The following is a 20376-nucleotide window of genomic DNA, read 5'->3' on the forward strand; positions in this document are numbered from 1 at the left end:
TTATTTGTTGTGTCAAAATGTGAGATGGACATGATTGGACATGATAGGTTGTGAATCCACAATATAGTAGGTTATCTAACATATCTTTATACATGGTTTACAAGTACTGTTTATAAGTCCTTACCAATCCAATCATATACTTAAGATCCAATCTCATCCAACCCACCAAATGAATGTATGATATACAACTCAAGGCGAAACATGTACATCCCATTGGTACTTCAACTGCATCCATAGGGAGTTAAAAGTAGTGATGTTGGTGCAGTGCGCCCGAATATAAACCTTATAATCGTATACGTTTTTAGAGTTGCTCAACCCTTGTATTCTAGTCCATATTAATAATTAGCTCTTAGTCTAATGATACATTTTTATTCTGAATATCAACACCAGTCTCAAGTTCAAATTGCCCATTCTATATAAGAAATGATGCTCGAATGTAAGTATCTAGGTGTTCAAATCTGAAAACAAAACCTATCTTGTTGGAAATCATAAGCACAAAATACGTCGTTAATTACATTCTTCTTAAAAAATGATGTTTGAATCCACTTAAATTTTTGCGCCGGAATGATCTTATCTAGAAAAGCTTTATTCTATTGGAAATCATAATGATGGATATTTCATTATTGATGATTGCTGAGGTCGAAACTGCAAGTTTTAGTGGAGTTGGTGATTGTTGAGGTCGTTCATAGCGGAGAATTTGAAAATGATGTTCATTGTTAGTGTTATGACAGAAAAAATTGTCCTTTAATTTTTCACCTTGGACTTGGTGTTAACAAAAAAATAGAATAGAAAATAATATTAAGAACACCAAACTTTTAAAACAAAATTTAAATTTTATGTGCCACTAATAAAAAATAATCAAGTTGCTAATCACGAGGTCAATCATGAGAAAGAGGGGAAGACGTAGAAAAATTGAACTCAACTATGGACTGCCTGCGACACTTTGATTTTGACATCGGCCAATTTGAGCCTGTCATATATCTTTGGCCTTTTATTCACTTCCTACATTTCGGGGAACCCTATCTTCTTTTCTTTTCCATTTCAAAACTGTCCAAAAACCTTTTACTTTACTTTTGCCTTTGAATTTAAATTTGGATAATGCTGCTGTTTAGTATTATGATATAGAATTATTTCTTTCATTTGTAAATTAGATATGTTAGGTTTAATTATCGCCAAATGCAAATTTGAACCAATTATTGCAAGCTCATTGTGAGGTTAAGCCACCCCCTCCACTTAGTATAGTTAATATCATTTGTTCAAATTTTTTTTTTGAGTAATGCTATGGAGATCAAATTTTTTTGGGTAAATTACATTTTACCCCCTCAAGTTTGAGTGCAATTGCAATACCTTACAACAACTTTAAAACATTTCAATTTCATACATCCATTAGAAAATCCATTAAGTAAACCGTTAAATGATGACATGGTAAATATGGGATCCATATTTGTGCTGATGTGGCTACCAACTTTGTGCCACATGGCAAAAAAATAATTTTTTATGCATTTAAAATATAATAATTTACCCTATTGTTAAATAAAAAAAATAATAAATTTACAAAAAAAAAAAACCCATCTTCCTTACTCGACCCCTTCCTTCTCTCTCCCCCAAAACCCACTCCTCCCTCTTCACCTCCCCGACCCACCTTCTCCACCTTCTCCACCTTCTCCCTCTTTTTCACTCTCTTCACCTCCACCTTCTTCCTAAAATCCAGCTCATTGAATGACTCGGCCCATGGAAACTCCATCGAGGCTCAAACCCTAATCATATCCAGAGATTCGTGGATTGTGATACCGTGACTCCGGCGATGAACTTAGTCACCGAGAATGTGAAGAATGAAGGTGAGAAAGGAAAGATTACTACAGGCCATGGCGACTTGTTCCACTTGAAAACCGTCAAAGTGGTGGATGTGGTTCGGAGAACTTGGGGATAAATTGGACCTTGGGGAACCATCTGGACGGCAACGGCGGGCTTGAGCTGGGCCTTCTAGGCCCGGGAGTGGTGGTGGGAGGTGAGGTAAAGGGAGAGGAGGACGAGGGTGATTGCCCAGATCCCCTTGTCAATTTGGGGTGGGGGGTTGCGGGGGAGGATGGGGTGGGGTGGGGGGTTGTGAGGGAGGGTGGGGTGGAGTGGGATGGGGGGTTTGGGTTGTGGGGAGGGGGAAGGGGTCGGGAAGGAAGATGGGGTTTGGTTTTGTTTTGTTTTTTTTTTAATAATAGGGTAAATTATTATATTTTAAATCCACAAAGTTGGCAACCATATTAGCACAAATGTGGATCCCATATTTGCCACATCATCACTTAAAGGTTTACTTAACTAATTTTCTAATAGATGTATGAAATTGAAATAAAATTATAAGTAAATGTATGAAATTGAAATATTTTAAAGATGTTGTAAGGTATTGCAATTGTACTCAAACTTGAGAGGGTAAAATGTAATTTATCTAATTTTTTTTAACCAAATTTGAAAATTAAATAATGTGATTGTAGATGATTAAATTATTAATTAAATATGAATTAACATGATTACTTCTTATTAGTGACATATCATTTGATTTAAAAAATTTGATATGCATTTACCTTTAAATTTCTTAGGCTGCCAGTAAAGTGAAAACTCTTGAGAGTTATAAACCCAAATCTTTGTCTTTCTTAAAAATAAAAAAATTATTTAAAGACCACCATATCCCCGATGATGCCAATCTTCAACGCTTGTTAGACCAAACCAAGAAAAAAGCTGTCTCTTCTCTCTCTCAAGAGGCAAGAAGAAGTATACATACATATGTATATATATATATTATGTATTGATTTGAATATTTGATATTGAATCATTAGATGGCGGGATACAAAGGTGACGACGAGTATGATTACTTGTTCAAGCTGGTATTGATTGGGGATTCTGGGGTGGGAAAATCGAACCTGCTTTCTAGGTTCACCAGGAACGAGTTTAATTTGGAGTCCAAGTCTACTATCGGGGTCGAATTTGCCACTAAAACTTTGACTGTTGATGCAAAGCTCATCAAAGCTCAGATTTGGGACACTGCTGGCCAAGAAAGGTGACTGTTTCTCCTCTTTCTTTTTTCCTTTTTTCCTCTCAGTATTCTCTATATTGTTTGTTTTTGTGATTTGGGTTTTGATACTTTTTGCTGATTATATATACTTGGGAAAATTTTGATATATAATATCTTGGTTCGAGTTTGATCGTATTGCATGCTCAGTAGTTGGTTGGGTTACTCTTTCAGTTTCTTCGGATTATTTATTTGTGAAGACTTGACAGATTATTTTGTATGAGGGTATTGATATCTGAGGTGAACAAGAGAAACCCGAAACTCGGTTTTGTCAAAAGAGTTTTCTTTTTTTTTTTTTCAGAAATTTCATGGGGTTATGGTGTTTTTCTCTGTCTCCCTAAGTATTAGACATTTATTTTGAATTTTTACCTGAGTAAATTGTAGCGATGCTCCCTCAATTTTAATGAAATTGGAGTAATGGTCCCTCAACTAAAAATCCATTATCATTGGTCCCTCAACTTATCAAAATGTGTAGCTATAGTCATTTTCATCAATTTTGTCAAAATAAGTTATGTTGGAATAACCATTTATATAATTAGGGTCCCTCAACTCATCAAAGTGTAATTATGGTCATTTTCATCAACTATGTCAAAATTTTTGTCAAAACGAGTTATGTTGGAAGGACCAATGCTACAATTGGGTTAAAGTTAAGGGACCATTTCTCTAGTTGAATTAAAGTTGAGGGACCAATGATAAATGATTTTTAGTTGAGGGACCATAGCTGCACATTTTGATGAGTTGAGGGACCAATGGTAATAGATTTTTAGTTAAGGGACCATTGCTCCAATTGAGTTAAAGTTAAGGGACCATAGCTACAATTTACTCTTTTTACCTGTAGTTTCGTGGAGTTTTGCATACGCGGATTATTGCAGTCCTATTGTTCTTGGGGAAAGGATAGTTTGATACTTGTATATATAATTGTTTGAGGAAGATATTCTGTTATATGAAAGTGAAGAACTTGATACTAAACGTGCTTATGATTTGAAATGGTGCTTGCTCTAATCATATAGTTGCGAATAGCCTCCTATACGGTTAGCTACATCTCCTACTGCCTTTAGTTTTGTTTCTGCCTGGGGTTTTAGTATCTACTATCTAGGAGTTTTGAATTTCGTATCTTCATGTTGCACTTTACATTTCTTATAGATACTTTAACATACAAATACAATTAATGATTATATTTCACTTAGTCATGCGTAAATGTGTTGAAATTCCGGTGTAATTTATGGCCAATTTCGTGAAGCCTGGCAAACAGTTGCAATCATTCAGAACTGGTTTATATAGTTTCTTCTTCTGTTAATATTAAAGCAATATACAACAACAACAACAACAACAAAGCCTTTTCCCACTAAGTGGGGTCGGCTATATGAATCCTAGAACGCCATTGCGCTCGGTTTTGTGTCATGTCCTCCGTTAGATCCAAGTACTCTAAGTCTTTTCTTAGAGTCTCTTCCAATATGCGTCATAATATTTGGACAATTTATATGGCATTAAGTTGCGTAATGGTTCAAGCAATTGGTTTTCTGATTATAGGATAGATCAGTAAATCTTTACCATGCAACTGATTAGGAATTAGGATGACATCTAACTTATTGTTTACTGTGCTTTCAATATTCTTAAGTTTCTAGAACACAAGTCCGCATCCTCCCCATCCGTCCTTGATATGTCAATGCTGTCTCTTCTGTACATTGAAGAAGAAGACAGCAGCAGCAACTTAGGATGTTAGATTGTGTTCTTTAATCCTTCGAAGGCTATGAACTGGAGAGAAACTGAGATTTCTTAGGATATTAGATTGTGTTCTTTAATCCTTCCAAGGCTATTAACTGGAGAGAAACTGAGATTTCTGGTGATGTTATCTTACTCTTTGAAAATGTATTAGATAGTAAATTTCCATGCCATGTGCACCCTGATAAGTGTTTGTTAGGCAAATTACTATGAGTCCTATGCAAAGCACTATAATATGTCTTAGTGGACATGTTATAGGTGTAAGGCACCGAAAAGCAGCTGGCAGCATGTTTAGTAGTAAGATATATTAGGATGTGAAGTAAATACTATGCAATTGGTTACTAGATGAATAATAAAGAGCTGCATCCTATACTAAAAAATGAGACAAGCGTGCATTCTTTAGACCCATAGCTGCATCCTATACTAATAAACTTATACCACAGGGGTTTAAATCCGAATTTTTTTACCACAGGGACTATCATCCGAATACCTTATCACCACGGGGACCATTTATCCGATTAGGCCTAAATTTTTTTCTAAAAAGAATGAGTCTGTTGAAAATTTTATAGAAAGTGATGTTGGTGAAGAATTAAGATGTTAGTGATGACCATATTGATGTAAAGGAAAATGTTGGTGATGTAGAGCAAAACACCCTCATGGGCTTGAGGGCCTAGCCCACTTAGCTTCGACTGGGTTCCAAACCTCATTGAATATTTTTAAATATATGTTTTCGTATTGAAAAAGGCACATTTTTAGCGTTCACCCCAGGCACCAAAAAACTCTGGGCCGGCCTTGGGGAGGAGATGTGTTTGGTTTTTCTGTATTGTGTGGTGTTGTATCTTATGGTGAAGTTGCAAGACAATTATTAGCAACAGTATCATTGCATATTTCCCATAGCTGCTTACACACCAACAGTTTTTCCGACAAATTAATAGTCATTTCCTGCTTCTTGTTGCTTGTTCTTTCTATGTAGAACCCAATCAAGAAAAAGGTAAGTTTGTGTTTAGGGTGTTTGGGCAGGCCATGTCAACACATCCTGAGACCTCTCACGAAAAGATACTATTTGAAAAATGGTCAATATCTTCCATCGCCTCACCACAGAAGAGGCATGCTTGAACTATATTTGGATAGAATATTGCCTACAAACCAATCCTCAGAGGAAAATAAAAGGAATTTGAAAATTTTCAGTTTTGAGTTTTGTTGAATTGTAATGCAACTCTGCAGTGCCTTGATAGGTAATTATTTTTGCCTAATTTCATGGAAACAAGCTTTGGCTTATGACATGTTTGCTTTGCGAAAACTGATTGGTTTTGAGCTCACTGTGTTTCTGGCTTTTGTTATGACCAGACTTCTGACCTATGAGTTAATTGTCGTGGTACAAGAAGTGTTTGCCCAAGTATCGTTTGCAACTGCTTTTGACTTTCATAAAGTTTTGCTGAAAATGCGAAAGTTACCGATTAGTTTCATGTCATATGTATACACATTATGGCTCACAAGGTCCAATGAGGGAAAGATAAATCAGCTGGCTAATCTAAATATTGATACTGCTCAGGATTGGAGTGTTTTGTGTATTCCGTCGTTCGGTATATGCTACACTGATTACTGCGAGTTACTGTAGTGGTTGCTAGACCATAGAGGTCTCTAATACTATGTGCATTGTTGTTTCCCTGTTCAGGAAGCTAACTGTCATCAGGGCATTTTATTTTCACCATTTCATGATCTTGTTTTGGTATGGTATCTATAAAAAACCTGATTTTTCATCCCAATTCTCGTTCTGCTTGCATAGCTGTAAATAGTTCTTGACCAAAAAAAGAGCTGTAATATTTGGAGTTATATTTGGGGTAAAAGTGGTAATTGCATATATATTGCCTTGGTCTGAATCTCCCTCACATTGGGCGTCATGTTCAAGCGGAAATTACATCCATTGCGGGGTCAAATGGTCCCTTAGCTACATTTGAAGTTGTAAAATTGCTGTTTAGTTCTAAATTACGTAGTTTCCACTAAATTCCACATTGTTATAGGTACCGTGCCATTACAAGCGCATACTACCGAGGGGCTATTGGTGCTTTGTTAGTGTATGATGTCACTCGGCATGCCACATTTGAGAATGTAGCAAGGTGGTTGAAGGAACTGAGGGACCATACGGACCCCAACATTGTAGTGATGCTCATTGGCAACAAATCAGATCTTCGCCATCTGGTGGCTGTCTCAACAGAGGATGGTAAATCTTTTGCCGAAAGAGAGTCCCTCTACTTCATGGAAACTTCTGCGTTGGAAGCAACCAACGTAGACAGTGCATTTACCGAAGTCTTGACTCAAATATACCGGGTGGTAAGCAAGAGGGCAGTCGAGGCAGGCAACAATGGAAGCGCTTCTGCTGTTCCATCTAAAGGACAGACCATAAATGTCAAAGATGATGGTTCTGTTTTCAAGAGAATTGGATGCTGCTCAAGCTAGAATTGGTAATTTTCCTGCTGGTGCTTTTCACAATTTTTTTTCTTTTTCGGGTTTTCCTTTCATCCTGCACATTGTATATGATCACTGGTAATCTGTCGTTAGACTAAGAAACTAGTTATTTTCAGATATATTGTTAGCTAGATTTGCCTAATAGGCCAGGTCAGGGTCTGTATATTGAACGTTAGGTGGTTTCGTTTCTTTTTATACCAGAACTTGTGGCCTCCGGATCATATTTGCCAGAACTTATGACCATTTGTGTACTTGCAAAAACCATGAAACTTGGTTCTCTCAGGAGGAAAAGAGCGAAAAACGAAGAAAAAAACCCCGTAATAAACCAGACTAGGCCCCAAAGGCCTGGGCTAGAAGACCTTTCGAGCAAAATTATGAATTTACGGGGTTTAGTGTTGTGCCATGGTCAGTTGCGTATGCGCATATGATGCATGATCTCATGGATGATGTTATTTAGATTATAAGAGTGTTATCCTTTGGATCCGGTCGGCAATCGTATAAAAATCTAGTACACAAATGTACAAGGACAAGTATTGATAACAATAAAAATCACAGGCGGAAAATGATGTTCCAATTTTTCTTCTTGTTTAGGGAAGTCCTTGTGTTTGTCATTTTAGACTTGAATGATAACAAAACAAAGCAATACATAAATAAAATAAAATAAAATAAAAAGGGCTTTTATCTCAATCAAGTGGCTAAGAACATTTATTTTGGACCTTAATTGTTGTATGTAATTCCCTTCTTATCCAATGCCGCTTGTGTAGAAACAAGAATTCAAGAGTAATATTACCAATTAGTGCTACGATTTAGTGGTATTTCTCTTCACTTATAAGTAGGGGGTTTTATGTTCGATTCTCGCCAAAGATGAATTTGAACCACATTATTACTAACTCATTGTGAGATTTAGCCCACTTCTCACTCCCTTAGTGTAGATTTAAAAAAAAAAAAAAAGGTGGTGATTTTTAAAACAGAACTTTAACGAAAAGCCATGATACTATTCACTTTAACAAAAAATCACATTTTTACACTAAAAGGTCAATCCTGGTACTATTCACTTTACCTTTTATTTTGTCATTATCGTTAAAACTCAAAGTTTTCAAGCCCTTTTTATTAGTTTTCCTTTTTTAAAATTCACACATCATGTTGAATCCAGTCCTTAGTCAACTTAAATGTTAGAATAAAACCTTGTCTGTTTAAATAGTTTGATTGAGGTCACTAGAATCATTTAAGGGATTTAACTCCTGCATTTATGCATTCAATATCCCATAATGATGAAATTTAAACAAATTCCAATAATTTTTTTATAGTAATTACCTAAAAATTAATTATAAAGTAATATTGTTCACATAGTTCTAGCCAAAAAAAAAAATGTACTCACGTGATTATTAATATATTTTAAGAAATTAATTTTTTTTTATCGGAAAAATATGCCTTAAAACGAGAAATCATGCTTACAATCACTGCCTAAAGAGTTGAATAAGAAGGCAGAATGAGCAAAATTAGGAATACAATACTCCCAGTAATGACTATTGCTACTAATAAGCCCCTACTTAGCAAAGGCATCCTCTAGAAAATTTGCTTCCCTAAAGGTATGCTTTCAAATCACTAACGAACAAGCTGAAGTGAACCATTTAATGTGACAACCCGTCCCTAATTCTAGAATTTTATAAATTTTAATGGTGTTACGAAAATGCCCTTAGAGGCGAGGGTATTGACTTACGTTGACAAACGTATAGTGAGATGTATGAAATATTCCTTTAGCGTATTTCTGTAGTACTCGACAATACGGCCGCGTAGACGCAAGTAGAAGCAGATTGGGGTATTGATATTACCATTTATTATTTTATATTTTTTTAAGTACCATTACATCATTTTAAGAGTAACTTTGGTAAGAATTGAGGAAAAAAAAAAGAAGAGAAAGAAGAAGGGGGGAACGGGAGAGAGCAGAAAGAAGGGCTGCTGCCCAATCAGAGGAGAGGAAGAAAGGAGATTGACCAACCAGAGAGAAGAGAAAGGAGGGAAAGGAGGGAAGGTGAGAAGGAGAGAGAAATCGGGTCTTCTCCTTGACCTGTGCGACCCGGCCAAGTATCAAGGCCAAATCCGTGCATTTTCCGGCCAATTCCCTGTGAATTGTGTTGAATCACTACTGGAAGTACCACCCTAACCCTCTCCCTTCCATTTTCATCCCAAAATTAGAAGAATTTGGTGGTATTTTGAAGGAAAAACCGACGGTGGGCCGTGTGGGTGTATGACAACAATCCGTAAAAATTGAAGCTAACCCAACCAATTACCACCACCCATAGACTCCCCTCAACCTCAGGAACAAAGCCCAAACACTTGTGGAGGCGTCAGAGTGAGCATGGAGGTCGAATCGAAACACACCCTCTTTAGGGTTTCCGACTGATTTATGTAAAATTGAGGTGTTTCTCGGCCATATTGGCCTTGGTCACATGCGCCGATCATTCGTGACGCCTCTATGTGTGTGCTAGGAAGTTGTAGCATAAACTCCAAGTGAGTGAGACTTTTCCTTTCTATCGTAGATTATATATATATATATATATATATATATATATAATTGATAATTCCATAAACGTTTATAAATTGATTATTGCTTACGATTACTATGAATGTTTTGAAGTAATTATTGTGAAATACGAATGGCTTGATCCTTATTTAGGGTACGTAGGCAGTCGAACGAGACGTTAGATGCAACCATACAATAAATGAGACTAAATAATTGAGACAATAGCCTTGTTTAGTGGATTGAGTAATGTGAGGGACATTGGTGGAAAATGTGAGATTTAACCTTATGAATTAGTGGTTAAATGTTAGTCATAAATCAATGTGTAAAGAATCAAGAATTTGAAGTACGGAAACGTAATTAATGATATTTAATTAAACTAGTGTCTAGTTGGGCTTATCACCGATAATTATTCCCGAAAATAAATAGGTCAGGAGTAAGGCATTACAGCTTATGCATTTTTATGCCATTATATATATGTATGTATATATATGTATGTATATGATTGAAAATGCTATAACATGGTTGAGTATTAGATTGCATCATGGTTTATCTATATGTATATTACCTGCACATAATTATTGTGAACGCTTGAAGTGCAAAGGTGAACACAGGACACCCAAGTAAGTTCAGGTGAGTTTATGGTAGTTGAAATGTTGGAGTTATGGCATGACTATATAATATTTTAAGCAACTCCAACACTATCGTACGGGTTGCCCATGAATCGTACATGTTATGTTGAGATGCATTGAGAGCTCATAAACCTGCACCCCGATGTTAGTGCTCCCGATTGCGGCCAGGGCACAATCATTCACGTGATGTTTACCTCCTGCACCTTACGCTCACCTTGGATCTAAGGTAGGTGCACAGTCATGTCGTACATACCACTTTAGGTGGTTCCGACTTGTAGGTGACCCGCGATTATTCGCACAGTCTTCATGTGATCGTAGCACTTGAGCGTATTTATTTACACCCAGTTTTGTCGTACAAACCACTTTAGGTGGTTCCGACTCGTGTGCATGTATACTTATTGAGATATGGATAAGTCGTACAGGTCAAAAGAGGTGACTCCGACTTATGAGCTAGCATATGTGATGAGATATGGATAAGTCGTACAGGTCACTATAGGTGACTCTGACTTATGAGCTAGCATTGATTGATGAGATATGGTTGTAGTCGTACAGGTCACCATAGGTGATTCCGACTTGATGAGATATGGATAAGTTGTACAGGTCACAAGAGGTGACTCCGACTTATGAGCTAGCATATGGGATGAGATATGGATAAGTCGTACATGTCACTATAGGTGACTCCGACTTATGAGCTAGCATTGATTGATGAGATATGGTTGTAGTCGTACAGGTCACTATAGGTAATTCCGACTTATGTACTAGTATGGATTATTAAGCACATGATTATTTATATTGCTGTTGAGCTGCTATGTTGTGGTATACTTCTGGATTTAAAGTTAGCGTACATTTGATATCATACTTATACATGGTGAATTCTAAAAAATTATACGGTTTTACAAAGAGGGGTTATTACAAAGATAATTATGGTTTCAAATGTTTTGTTTTTACCCACTCACATCTTCTGTTTTGCACCCCTCTAGGTTTTAATTGCTGAATGTTCGTATCGACGAGGATTCTTGGCAATCTCAGGATATAAGGCTACTTCTGAGGGTATAATCCTTATCCGTTATACTGTACTTACTTATGCTCTAACGTCACGTGTGAAGTGGGTTCATTCCCTCTCACCAGCGCACTCTGATATTTAGGCACTCTTAGGTTCAAATTTATTCATATTTTTCCACATCTTCACACTTTATGGCTTCGTCACCTTTCAGGTGTCGCCCAGCACAACTCGATTCGAAGTTCTTGTGGACATTCCGGGTCGGGGTGTGTCATTTAATGTCATCCAGGCAAGTGCGAATATTCCATAGAGGTTCGACCGTCCCTTAAAGCACCCCAATGATGAGCTTGGAATCTCCTTCAATAACAACTTTGTTGTAGCCTTTCCTCTTGATATATGCAAGACCCTCCTTTAAAGAACCTTGTTGAAGCCTTTCCTCTTGATATATGCGAGACCCTTCTTTAAAGCTCTAGCCTCTGCTTCATTGATGATTGCACCATTCAAATTGAAGGCCCTGCTCCAATAACAAGGCCATCTTCATTTCGAACCACAAAACCGGCTCCAGCCTTGGCATTGCTGACAGAACCATCAAAGTTAAGCTTTACAAAGCCTTTGTTCGGAGGATGTCACTTAATAATGGGGAAATTATCAAGGTTCCTAGTAGAAAACACCCAAAAGTTAGCTTTGAAAAACTCTTGACCAACGCTCAAAGCAATGATATGTGTCCTTGTAGGACTAGGAGTCTCCTGACGAAAAATTACATTGTTGCGATCATTCCATATCTGCCAACAGATGGTAAGAACTTTACTTAAATCGCTTAACTCATTCATGTCTGAGGAGGATAGGTTGTCTAACCACTCGTTGAAACCTATTCCCGCATTTGATCTAATATTTTCGTTAATAATTCCAAACTAAATGCGCATGGTTCCACAAAAGAAATAGATGAGTTTGATCCTCAGCAGTGGATTTGCATATAAGACAATCAATAGGGATATCCTTAACGAATTTGTTCATCCGCTTCCTAGTATTATGCCTACCATGAATAAGCAGCCAGTCAAACATCTTGACTTTAGAAGGAATATATAACTTCCACATCTTATTCAGGACCTTTTGCCAGACCTGATTGTGTACATTATTGTTTTCAATCCACGTACGCTCTTAACATAAAACTCATCATTATGAGACAGATCCCAAACCATTTTATCATTCGTGTTGCACTAATGGGGTGGTGGAATAGACTAAGCTTTACAATGAGCTTGCCATAATAATATGGTTCAACTTTGTATTTGGTGAGAATCGAACCTAAGACCTCTCGCTTACAAATGAAGAGGAATACATGTAATTAACATGAGTACACCAACAAAATATGATTACAAATTAAATTGAAAACTATGGGTACGTATTAAAAATAAACTTATAGAGTTGGTACAAATTAAAAATAAAAAGAATATTGGTACAAACTTATAGAGTTGGTACAAATTAAAAATAAAAATATATAAAACAAAATACTAAAAATATATAATTACAAATGATAAACAACATATGAATACATGTAAATTATTTATTAATCAAATAATGACATGGACAAAAGTCAAAGGACTTTGATAAAAACAAAAAAGAAATTAGATCTCAATTAATAAGAAATGAGCAAGTGGTTATTTACCATAGTGATGAAAAGGAATTGAGTCATTGTATGATGACGTGGGTTCAAACTCAGTCGGTGACTAAACTAATATATAATCTAACAAAATCTATCGTTTGACAAAAAAAAATAATGAGAGATGAAAATAAGGAATGAGAATCTAATTTATCCTTGTACCTTTCACACACACTAAAAAATTATTAAAAAGGAGATGTAAATAAGGAGTGTGAAAATCACCTCCCTTTAAAAATGACTGTTCTTGGCTAATTAGTATTAGAAAAAGTTATATTCACCCTCGATCTCGAGTAATACAAAGAGATCACATTTTTTAAGCCACGGTTAATATGTGTAACTAACCTCAGTCATCATAATGGATGTAATAACCATTTCATATGGCCAACTGTGGTTAGAAAATGTGGTTCCTGGCTTTAACATTACTCCAGAAGGATTTCACTGTCGTAACGAAGCTACCAACTAGTCCTACAGTCTTATCCTGTATTACTACAATAGGGAACCACCGCACTTAAACTACATCTCCGATTTTGGTCGTCTGATTCCACCATCCTATTCCTATGCCGGAAAATCACTGAACCCTCGGGTAACTCGCCGAGATCAGCGAACAAATACTCGTCCTCGTCTTTCAACCTCGTCGCCACATCATTATTCATGCAACTACTATTTCCTAAGCAAATTGGACTTTCCAGTACAACTGTTGATGCCGCATCATTAAACCAACCAAAGTCGCTAAGTAATGTGGGCGAGTCGTCGCTGAGATCAAGGTCGACTTGGCTTGTGAAGATTGTGAGCTCCTCGGTTTTGGCCGGAAGTTCGGATTCGGTGGTGGGTGATGTAGCGGTAGCGGTGATGGTGGTGGGGGTTACAGAGGAGGATTGGTTGGCTTTGGTGGTGGGCATGGGGTGGTTGTGGTCACAAACATAGGTGACTATGAGCATTGTGGGGTTCAGACGGCTTCTCTCCACTTGTTTTCTTGCAGGGCATCCTTTGGAACTACTACATCGATAATATCCCCTACAAATTTCAAAAGATACCAGCCAAGTGTGGATTCAATTAAATTAGTGGTAAACAACAAGCAATACAACAAGCAATTAAAACAAAAGCCATCCATATAAAAGATGTTAATTTGTAGTTGATTTGCAAGCATATTTTGTGCCAACTACAAATAAGTTTATATGGCATTTCAAAAAGATTTACTTTTTAATTTTGTTTAACATATTCCGGTTTTTAATGATGATCTTGTACTTAGGTCAAAATTCGAAATCCAGTTCATTTCTCGTAAACCTTACACAAGATCTATATCCATAAGGGTCCATACACTCTTTTTTACTTCTCACACATTCCTTTCAATTTTCAGCCGTCGGACCGAATGTATTGAAGACGATCAATCGCCAAAGTTTAACAAGGGTGTGTGGGAGGTAAAAATTGGTGTGTTAATAGCACTTTTCTATCCAAAATCCAAATCAAAGAATCATATGCAGAAGCTATAGGGAAGATGCATTCTACTTACTACATATAGCACCAGAATATACTAGATTTAGTAAATTTTTAGAAACCAATTGACCTTTCTTAAACTCCCTTTTTTCCTCTCAGTGCATATACTTGAGATCTACGATATTGTACAACCCATGTGAAATTTATTTACTTTTGGTTCGAACGTATGTGAAAGTTATCTGTTCATATAATTGTACAACTCATTCATATAGCATCATTCTTCCAGGGAAGCAATTTTCATCACTGTTCTAAAAATTCTCGCCTAGTGCTGTTTAAGCCCCCTAGCCCCGCCTAAACTTGCTTAGATTCCGACTCTCACTTAAACAAAAAATCGATAACTTTCAATTTGTATTTTATTTTGTCAATAAATGTAAGAGACTTGTTGAATACTTGAATGAACACTCATTATATGATTGTTCCCTATATTTTCAACATGGTCTAATACTTTATGATCTATGTATCATTTTATTTGTCAATTTATGTGTTCCAATACAATTATGTACTTTTTTAACTATAAATGGGCACTTTTTTTATATATAAGATATCATAAATTTACTTAAATCCACCTAGCTACCTACACACTAGGCTCCAATCTGTCGTCCGACTAGCGTCAGACGTCTTTTAAAACCTTGATTTTCATACACAATTTTCTCTACTTACATGTCTCTAGATTGAATAAATTAAAACATGGCCAATAGATAAAAATAGAGAGCGTCAAAGGAAAAAAAGAGTGAAAATCATTTTCGTTCTTTTAATTCATATAAGGAGCTTCCAAATTTACGTAAGCAACTATAAAAAATGAAAATGATTGAAATTTATTTAGACCAATTATTATTTAATTTATTTTAAAAAGGGGTGGAGAATATGTCATTTTCGAGCTGGAATTTAGTGCGTGAGTTTCACGACATGCATTTGGTAAGAGCGTGATACAACAACAGGCGCATTTTAGTAGAGCCGCCTCTACACTAAAATACGCCGCAGTGTCACAAATGAAGACACCAAAGAATACATCGCCGGCGACAAATACAAGAAAATTGCACCACACTTATCAAACTCAAATGCAATATCACTTAATAATTTTCATCTAAAAAAACATTAATTATTTTATTTTTCTTCATTTCCTTCAGTAATTTCTGTTGTGAAATTAACTGTTTAATTTGGATAATAATTTTTGTAATTTGATATCTGCAGAAAAATATAAATAGAAGAATTGAATTAATACCTGGGATATGGAGAGCCTTTGATGGGCTTTTGGCCGTACTTTCTCCAGGCCCAAGAATCCGACGGTGGATGCCCCTCCCCTTTGCTCTTGGATCCCTCCACGTCACCGATCGGTACTGACACCACCCTCTTCTGCACTCCCCTCCTAAATTAGAAACAAACCAACCCAACCCCATAACGGTCGATCCATTTAATTTCCAAAATTATCAATAATTTCTCCTTTTTATCTTTTTACCCAGAAAAATAAAAAATCAACACCAAAAAAGAAGGAAAAAAAAAAGCAGAAAAAGAGACCTTTTCTTGGGCAGGGGAGTGGCCACCTGTGTGTCGTCCTCTGAGGCTGAGGAGGGTGAGTCCTCCATGAATTAACTTATCACTTTAATTTGTTGGTTATATATGTTATTGAGATGGGACTGGAACATAAGATGGGAGGTGTTTTTTCCCGGAAAATGAGAATAACAAGTGTTTGGCTGGTGAGAAAGTTTTTGGGAAGGGAGGAGAGAGTGAGGGAGAAATGGAGTTGGGACGGAGGGTGGGTGTTTAATTAATATCGTCATGTTGACAGATGGGCAGCTTACTAGTTTATTAGGGACGTGCTAGCAAATAAGCATTAAAAAACATCCGTATATATATATATATAATAATTTATTTAATAATATTAATTAGTATAATATAATAATTAATGTTTGTATATTAAATTTAAAACTATGGACTGTAGTGTGTGTTACGATATCGTAGGACTGAGTTCACCATTAGTAGCTGTGGAGTTGAGAAATGATTGGATTATCCGACTGGATTGGACAACAAATTAGAGTAAATTGTTGATATAGTCCCGGGATTACTTCTAAGTGAAAATTGAGTTTCTAATTTTTTTTCTTAAATTTTAGTCCTTAAACTCATCAAATTAATATTTGGAGCTGTGACTGTTCTTAAAATTGAAGGATTTTGATGGAGGAGCTATGATTGTGGTTTAATATTTGGAGCTGTTGTGGCGAGGTGGGATGTTGGCTGTGATGGAAGAGTTGATGGCCAGAATTGGTTTTTATACATAATCACAACAATTTTGTATAAAAGTTTACCAAACATTTTGATATTCCTTTTCTACTCAAAGCCTTTTTACCAACATAGTTTACCAAATACTCTAATATTGTATTTCACAGATCATTATTTTCACCGCACAATAGAAGAAGTTTATTTAAAAGCATAATAATACCAAACTAGCTTTTATTATCTTCTATGGTTTCTGCTTAATCAAAAGGCAATTTAATTTCTTCTACTACTTTGCTTTATTCTTTCTACTACTTTGGAATCTGAACTGAAATAACCGGCTTGGTAATCTACTGACGGGGATTACCTTTGAAATTATAAGCTTCTTTAGCAGTCTTGCCCAATGCGGCATATACATATGGCTGGTTTGGTATTGATATGCTTTGAAAAAAAAATAACTGCTTTTGCTGTGCTGTGAAAATAGCAGCTGTGAAATAAAGCAGTAGAATGTTTGGTAAACTTTTTTGTAAAAGTGCTTTTGGAAAAAAAAAATCAGTATTATAGTGTTTGATAAACTTTTATATAAAACAGCTGTGACCATGTGAAATGACAAAAAATGGTATAATACTAGATGTGCCATTAATTTAATTTTCTTAACAAATAAAGGTGAATTACTAAATATACTTTATTTTTAAAAGAAAAATATTTATAAATTTTATCTTAAACATATAATTCAACGTTTAACAAGAAATCATGATCCAACGTTTAACAAGAAATCATAATCCAACATTCAACATATAATCCAACATTTATGCTGCTTCAAGTTTTCAGCTTTTTTTCAAAGTTTATTTTTGCTGCTTCATGTTTTCAGTTTTTTTTTTTATCCAAAACTGTGAAAATAAGTTGTTTTTAAGTGTTTACCAAACATCTTTTTTAGCTCATCTTTTTTTTATACCCACTTTTTATAAAAACACCTCAGTACCAAACCAGTACTTAATCTTTTATCTTTTTCTAGTGTTTTTTGGAAGGGGTGGTCAAATGTCTAGTTGATTGAGCTGAATGTAACTATTTTGATCTGGGTGCTTGAGGGAAAACTATGATCCATATTGGTCGTTGGAAAATGAATGAAAAGTAGATAAAAGAATATAAACATTTGTTGGTTTGATGTATTATGACATGATACATGTGAAAGACTCAACTTTGGGAGAGATGCGCAACATTCTGAATGACAATACACAGATCAAAGCAAACTTATGCTGATGGGATATTGCATGTATGGTAACCGTTGTTGGGATTAAGTGCGCCTGGCCAAGATAAGGTGACGGACAAGCCCCTAATGGTGGAGTCCTTTGTGCGGCTGTGCCTGATGGATACGAAGAGATTGTTGAGCTTGTCGGTTTGCATTGAATGTCCATGATGAATTTGAGGTTCCACCGTAAAATCAATTGGCTTTATGATGGAAACTCAATTTCATCATGGTATCAGAGCAAGGTTGTCCACGTGTGAAGTCCAATAGCCACACGCGCTCCACGTCACCTAGTTGTTATCCACGTAGGCTTGAAAATCCGTCACACGTGCGGAGGCGTGTTAAGAGTTGCCACACGTGTAGGTTTGCACTGAATGTCTAGTTGGTTCCACGAATATGGCAAAACTAAATTGAGATTCAATATAAGGTCTGAAAGAAATTTGTGCAAGACAATTGTTTGGAAACCAGTGGTGTCTGCATCTTTATGTTGATGAATGATATCAACCGTTTTATAGATGTAATCTTCTTCTGAAACTAAATTTCAGTCACACACCAGCAGCATGAGTTCTATACAGCAAGCACCAGTCCCCTGAAACATTCACATCCACTCCCACGTATATGATGTATTCATCTTTCATGAAAAGACCGTTTCGATCCGAGCTACGAAAATGGGGTTTTGGCACCCATAACACGGCTGTCTGTATTTCTGCGGAAATGCACATTGGGTCAGAATTCCAAATCTCATGAACATTTGGCAATGTTATAGATGTTGTGCAAACGAACAACTTTCATTAGGAAGTATTTTGATCTGAAACACGTAAGAGGGAGATTAGTTCATTGAACTAGGTATTCTCCGTGTTTAGTCGCAAAGAGCAGCATGACTTTCGTCAGTGGGTGCAAACCCAGACATGTCGAGTGCCATTCCTTGTGGTTTTAGAACTTCGAACAATTTTTTTCCCTTTTTCTAGGGAACACGAATCAAGGAATTAAAAATTCGGAGATTGTGAACTATAAAAATATTCAAAGAGGTGGAAATTTCGAAAATGATCGTGAAAGCTTCTTTGAGAATTAAATCAAGTTCTCAATAAAAACACCAATTTGTGGTGGTAAAAATCCATCGTCTTCAGTCTTGACGAATTTGTACAATCAAAACATTTAAACACCTTTGATCAATGACTGAAGCCACATGCCTACGGAGTTGGGGATTTGGCCAATGGATCTCCGATGCTTAAGTCAGTTTCTATGAAAAGAGAGCTCTAGGGCTTAATTATGTAGCAAAAGCTTACCAAAATTAGTGGAGAATAGGGTACTTATAGAGTTAGGGCCGGTCATATGTGTAGGGTTTTCCGTACCATGAGTCAACATCCAGTTGGCTAAGGTGTGCCATTTGTTAGATGGATTATCCCGAAGTATCTCGAAGAAAAAACACTAGGTATACTTGATTGGATTTCATTATGATTCCTTACTTGATTGAGTTGATCTTCAATAAGAAAGCTTTACACTCTGTTTGGATGAGGAGATTTAAGATTACTAAGAAATTTAAAAATGACTGAATTTTATTTTCTAGAATTTGTTAATTTCCCGGTTTGGTTAACCTAAAAGAACAATGGAATTTGCCTATGGCATTTGACCACAAAATTTGTTATTTTTAAATACTCACTCATAGAAATTGGAAATGACACCTATTTACATGGAATTTAAACTACGAAATTGGACGTCTCAGATTTCATGTTTTTTTTTTCCACGTGAAAATTTTAAATTTCTATGTTTATGAATCCAAACAAGAAAATTTGTACATGTCAATTTATGAATTCAGACTCTTGTCAAAATTTCAAGTTTATTTTCCTCATCCAAACATAGTGTTAAAGATGTGGTTTGGCTATTAATCTTATCTTTAATATCTTTAACGTTTTTCTTTGCCATGGACAACGAAGCTTGGAGAAGTTGTAGTCAGCAGCTCAGGTCTTCAAGAAGGTTGAACTGCGCGTGGAACAAATGTGTACCTCGCCAATTTAATCAGGGTATTGTCATCACTGGTGGGTAAAATTCTATGTGTCAACTCTAAAAAATTTCGAATTATTTTTGGTTCCATGGTATTGTTAATGATACATTACGCTATAATTTTTTGAATGCAACATTATATACTTATACTAAGTGGCGGGAAATTTAGTATGACTATCTACTTATACTAAGTGACGGGAAATTTGGCTGTCATATTAACTTAATATCGAACTCACCGTCTTCAAAAGCCAAAGCTAAGAGCTCACACTCGACATCCACTTGTCAGTATGTCACATTATAATATAAACTATATATTAATAAAACTCTGTTTGTCAACCAAAATTATAGCAACTCTCTCACCAGAATTG

General features: G+C 36.0%; 2 protein-coding genes across 2 annotated transcripts; one reads left to right on the forward strand and one right to left on the reverse strand.

Moving 5' to 3' along the window:
• Nucleotides 1-2678: 2678 nt before the first annotated feature.
• On the forward strand, nt 2679-7482 carry LOC126583789 (ras-related protein Rab11D). Its single transcript, XM_050248310.1, has 2 exons — nt 2679-3049; nt 6805-7482. Exons 1-2 carry the CDS (start codon nt 2829-2831, stop codon nt 7238-7240), a joined length of 657 nt encoding a protein of 218 aa, XP_050104267.1. The 5' UTR covers nt 2679-2828; the 3' UTR covers nt 7241-7482.
• A 5710-nt stretch (nt 7483-13192) lies between these two features.
• Nucleotides 13193-16323, reverse strand: LOC126633695 (probable WRKY transcription factor 69). Its single transcript, XM_050304268.1, has 3 exons — nt 16069-16323; nt 15776-15919; nt 13193-14073 (listed from the first exon to the last, which is right to left on the reverse strand). The coding sequence occupies exons 1-3, from the start codon at nt 16134-16136 to the stop codon at nt 13533-13535; spliced, it is 753 nt and encodes a 250-aa protein (XP_050160225.1). The 5' UTR covers nt 16137-16323; the 3' UTR covers nt 13193-13532.
• Nucleotides 16324-20376: the final 4053 nt, after the last annotated feature.

Source organism: Malus sylvestris, chromosome 9 (assembly GCF_916048215.2).
Source record: "Malus sylvestris chromosome 9, drMalSylv7.2, whole genome shotgun sequence".
NCBI lineage: Eukaryota > Viridiplantae > Streptophyta > Magnoliopsida > Rosales > Rosaceae > Malus > Malus sylvestris.

Coding starts and splice junctions, on each gene's coding strand:
- LOC126583789 (XM_050248310.1), top strand. CDS start 2,829: ATGGCGGGATACAAAGGTGACGACGAGTATGATTACTTGTTCAAGCTG. Junction 3,050..6,804: donor GACACTGCTGGCCAAGAAAG/GTGACTGTTTCT, acceptor ACATTGTTATAG/GTACCGTGCCATTACAAGCG.
- LOC126633695 (XM_050304268.1), bottom strand. CDS start 16,136: ATGGAGGACTCACCCTCCTCAGCCTCAGAGGACGACACACAGGTGGCC. Junction 15,920..16,068: donor ACTCCCCTGCCCAAGAAAAG/GTCTCTTTTTCT, acceptor TTTCTAATTTAG/GAGGGGAGTGCAGAAGAGGG. Junction 14,074..15,775: donor AAAGGCTCTCCATATCCCAG/GTATTAATTCAA, acceptor TGAAATTTGTAG/GGGATATTATCGATGTAGTA.